The sequence below is a fragment of the Austrofundulus limnaeus genome, unplaced genomic scaffold, assembly GCF_001266775.1.
Source record: "Austrofundulus limnaeus strain Quisiro unplaced genomic scaffold, Austrofundulus_limnaeus-1.0 Scaffold384, whole genome shotgun sequence".
In the NCBI taxonomy this organism is placed as follows: domain Eukaryota; kingdom Metazoa; phylum Chordata; class Actinopteri; order Cyprinodontiformes; family Rivulidae; genus Austrofundulus; species Austrofundulus limnaeus.
Genome location: NW_013952786.1, coordinates 274,239 through 279,245, shown reverse-complemented (window position 1 = coordinate 279,245; position 5,007 = coordinate 274,239). Strand labels below are relative to the sequence as shown.

General features: G+C 39.6%; 1 protein-coding gene across 1 annotated transcript in view; it reads left to right on the top strand.

Moving 5' to 3' along the window:
- The window catches only part of LOC106528481 (uncharacterized), a gene marked incomplete in the record, with an annotated part of 12,796 nt that overhangs the window by 1,288 nt on the left and 6,501 nt on the right, over positions 1-5,007 (top strand). Inside the window, 3 exon segments of the mRNA XM_014023657.1 lie at positions 1,142-1,185; positions 1,728-3,878; positions 4,048-5,004. Of these exon segments, the coding sequence (XP_013879111.1) occupies positions 1,165-1,185; positions 1,728-3,878; positions 4,048-5,004 (3,129 nt within the window).

Sequence of the window (5,007 nt, the reverse complement as noted above, 5' to 3'; positions counted from 1 at the left end):
CTAGAGCAGATTAAATATGCTGGAGGTATTGAAAAATTAGTTGTAATCGCCCTTTAGTCATTTCCAGAATCGGAAGCTGGAATCGGAAGGCAACTTCAGCTTCGTCAGTGGGTCCTCACCCTAAATGAAAAGATGCACACAAACTCCAAGCAATATTTAAATCTTAAAAGCAAACATTTTCAACCTAATGGATGATGTTTCAATCTGTTAATTAACAGATCAGATCTTTAATTAGAGTCAAATATTTAACTTTATTCTGACTGTGTTGTCGATGACAATTTTTGTTTTTACATATCCTGTGTTTGTGCTTTTACACTAACCATAACCAAAGTTTGAAATTAATATAAATATCCTTGAACGTTAAAATTTATTTTATTTTTAATATCCAAGCCCTTCTGGCTGTGATGTGCGGTGCTCTGCACTCCGGAGTAAAGGAAAGCTTTTGACAGTCCAAAGCAGAGGGAGAGAAAAGGCGTGGTTGCCTTACTAATGTAATTACTGATATGTTAACTACAGCAAGTATCACCAACACAGACCCGGGGTCTGTACATGTTCTAAGAATAGCACTCATCAGCAGCAGAGCTACTAGCTAATGTAAATGGTCCTCAACATTCAGAAAAGTAACCAGCATTGTTTGTGAACACCATAAATCCAGGCAAAAAATGCTGCTGTTAATCCACAAGTCATTTTGGACTGGACTCTCAACACAGAGCTGATTCACTCCTCTGCTCAGCTCGCTCCTTCCTCCCTTATGTCTGTCTCTTCACAACTTATTGCCCTGTCACATAACGTTTTAGACAACTTATGATTTTTTATGTCTGAATTAATAACTTATTTAATTGCATTTGTTTTCATTACAGTATATACACTAGGGATGCAAGTTAATGATTAATGGATTAATCTAAAGTTGATTGATCTTATCAACTAACGATTAATTGATAAGCTGCCATTTTCCCAAAAACTTGACATTTCTCTTGATTCAGGGGTCTTTCTATAACATAAAGAGTTAATATTTTATATGCTAAATAAAAAAAATTACAGTAATAAGAATGAAAATAAGTAATAGGAGTGAAATGTGTGTCCTTGGTGCTTCCAAGTGCTGGAAAATAATAAATAACTTTGTCTTTCTCTCTATTTTCAGGGTGGAGCTGAAACATCTTGCTGATGTACAAAGAATCCTTTTTGGTATGTTGATGGCTAAAAAAAAGAAAACCGTATGGATAGCAAATACATAGATTTTTTTGCAAAGGACACAAGTAAAATAATTATCAATGGCCTTGAAATGCAAACTTTGTGACCTTATGTTTGAAAAACACATAAAGGTGCTTGAACATTATCGGTTACATCATAGCAATGTTTCCTCAGTAAGTCCTTTATTATGTCCATATGATGACTGTATTTGTACATTTCAGTCACTGAATGCTTTGAAAATTCATTTAACAAGAATACATTCTCAGAAAGTTGTGCAAAGTGGAAATCAAAATGCAGCATTCCTGTGTCCTCTTTGTGGGTTCAACCAACCATTCAGTGATAAAAATCTTCTCAGTCACTTAAGGACACATCTAAAACAGCACGAGACTGTAGATTGTCCATTCAAAAATTGTCACTACCGCACTAATGTGTATTCTTCCTTCAATACTCATAGAAGTAGGTGTCATCCTGATTGTGATATTTCAGGGTTTAAGTGTGAAATTATCCTTGATGAAACCACTATCCATCCTTTACAGAGTAACGTTGAATGTGAGGATGCTGGTCCCTCAAATTATGACTTTGAACTGGAAAGTACTTTCTCTAATCCTCCTGAGTCCACAGCGGACACTGGGGAATTGCAAACTCAGCTACAACACAATTTGGCTTCCCTTTTCTTAAAAATGCACAGTGTTCTCCATGTTTCAGAAACAGCAATACAGAACATTATTGATGATTTATTACAGATATTTTCACTGTCCAAACCTCTTGTGAGAGACTCGATCACCAACATTCTCCACCAGCATAGTCAGCCAATGAGTGAAGTTGCACTTAATGAGTTGGTGGACGCTATCATGAACTCTAATGTTTTTGTAAATGCAACTACAGCAGGTGCAGAGCTATCCACTGCTAAGCGGAGAAAAACCTTTGTGAGGAGCCATTACCCTCTAGTTATGYCTGTCCAGTACACTCTAGAGTCTACTGGTCCCACAGTAGTATATGTTCCAGTATTGCAGATGCTCCAGTCTATGTTCAAAAATACAGATATTCTTGATAAAATTCAAGAACGCCAACAATCACCACCTGGAGTGTACAGGTCCTGTGAGGATGGGACATATTTCAAAGAAAACCGGTTCCTCTCAGCAACAGGGGAGCTGAGGTTGTCACTGATTTTGTATGTGGATGACATTGAGCTAGCCAATCCTTTAGGTACTGCAAGAAAGATCCACAAACTCACCGCAGTATATTGGCTACTTGCCAATCTACCAAGTCAGTACAGGTCCAGTCTACATGTCATACAGCTAGCTCTGCTATGTAAAGTTTCTGACCTGCAGAAGCATGGTTATGAAAGTGTTCTTTCACCTTTGTTGAAAGATTTGCAAACTCTGGAGCAGGAAGGACTCTTCATTGAAACCCTTGGTGAGTGCATCAAGGGGTCTGTGCTCTATGTGGCAGCTGATAATTTGGCTGCTCATGGTCTTGCTGGCTTTGTCCAGTCTTTCAGAGCACATAATGTTTGCCGATTTTGTTGTTGCACTACAGATCAGATGCAAGCCACTGAAGTTGCTGAAGGCATCTTCAGCATGAGAACAAAAGAGTCTCATGATCTTCTTGTGCAAAACATTGTACAAGGGGATAATATAAACAGTGTCGGTGTAAAGGATGATTGTCCTCTCAGAAAGGCTCTGCAGCACTTTCATCCCATCACTGGTTTTCCACCAGATATACTGCACGATCTTTTTGAAGGGATCGTGCCCGTTGAGTTGGCACTGTGCATTGGTGAAATGATTCGTAAAAAGTATTTTTCTTTGGAATACTTAAATATAAAAATCCGCACATTTCCATACCAGCACTCAGACAGACTTGATAGACCCCAACCAATCCCTAAAAATTTTGCAGCCAAGCCAAGCATTGGGGGAAATGGGCATGAAAATTCCACCTTGCTAAGATTAATACCTCTTATGGTGGGAAGTAAAATCCCTGAGGGTGATGAAGCATGGGCAACATTGATGGATCTCAAAGAACTTGTACAGCTTGTGTTGTCTCCATCATTTACTGAAGAATCTATCCAGTACCTGCAAATCAAACTAAGGGAACATAGGCAAGGCCTTAAAACTGTGTTTCCTGATTTTAAGMTCAGGCCTAAGCATCATTACATTGAGCACTACCCTGAGCTAACAAAGTGCTTTGGTCCTCTGGTTCACTTATGGACCATGAGATTTGAAGGGAAACATCGTTTTTTCAAAGGAGTGATTCAAGATACAAAGAACTTCAAGAATGTCTTGAAAACACTTGCGACCAGGCATCAGCATATGATGGCATATCACCTTAATGCACCATTGTTTTTCAAGCCCCAAACACAAGCTTCCAGTGTCACTTGTGTTCAAGTCGCAACTTTGCATCAAGTGGCACAAGATTTTATCAAGACCAAGACAGACAGCCAGAATGTATACACCACACAAAAGGTGTCACTAAATGGAACAGAATATGCAAACGGCATGTTTGTCTCTGCAGGGCAAGTTGGAGGACTTCCAACATTCAGCAGAATTGAATGTCTCTTGCTTGTAAACAATTCCATTTCCTTTTTTTGCAGGAACTACGAGTGCTGGTACATTGAGCATTTAAGGTCTTTTGAGCTAACATTAACAGACCACTTTTCTGTGTATCAGCTGTCGGAACTAAATGATACAGTAAGTCTGTCAGCATATACTATTGATGGACATCTGTTGTTGACACAAAAAAGGTTTATTTTGATCAGACACTGGCAAGATTAATATTTTAAATGAGACACATTCAGCCAATAGAGCTGGGTGAAAAAAAGAAGTAACTACTCTTATTTTTCTTTCTTTCCAACTATAGAGAATGGCTACTCAAGCCTTACTACTTCATGTTCATATCTCAACGGACAACGTGAGAAAACTGTCTTTATTCTCACGTCCAGAATCTGTGGATGAGCTAAAGGAAATGATTAAAGAAAAGTTCAAGCTTGACGGTGACTTTAGCTTATCATATGAAGACCCAGACTTTGATGGGCAGCTTTGTTCACTTGTAGATATTGAGGAGCTTCCACAGAAAGCTGTTGTTAAAGTTGTGAGACGAGAGAGTGATGAAAGTTCAGTAGCATCAGATGACACAATAATACTACCCCATGCCATGACTCCAGACAGGGTTGACAAATGGCCTCAGGTCTTCCCAATCCCTACTTTTTCCTATGAGGTAGAGCTTGTACTTGGTGATGGGGATGTTGCTTATGAGAGAACAGGAAAGATTCTGAAGTTGTCTAGGGGACAAAAGCATGACATTCTTGAAACTCTTGCTGGTAAAATGCATAGTTTCAAAGCATACCCCAGTGATCGGGAAGTATCAATGGTAGCAGAAGCTCTTGTTGCTAAGCATCCTTGTCTGAAGGAGCCTGGATCCCAGACGGGTTGGTATGGGTGGAAAAATAGCCTCAAGTTTAAGATGGGGAACTATCGTGCAAAGCTGAGTCGAGCTGGATTTCAAGAGGTAGCTGTGAACTCAGGAAAAAGAAGTAAAAATGACCCAGGCAAGCAATCCCCACATACTGACATAAAAAGACCTAAAAGGGCAGAGGTAAACTTTCTGCCAAATTTTCCAAGGGGTGAAGATACTGATAGTCTTGACCAGCTAAGACTACAGATTGTGGATGAGGTCAAGAAAGGTGAAAAGAATCATGTCCTGATTACAAAGCTGATGCACACCACCTTTGCCCTGCGACGCAAGGAGATCATTAGTGATGACCTGCCAGTAGCTGAGATTCTGGATCGCTGGCCTGCTCTGACAATGGTGTCCCAAGTA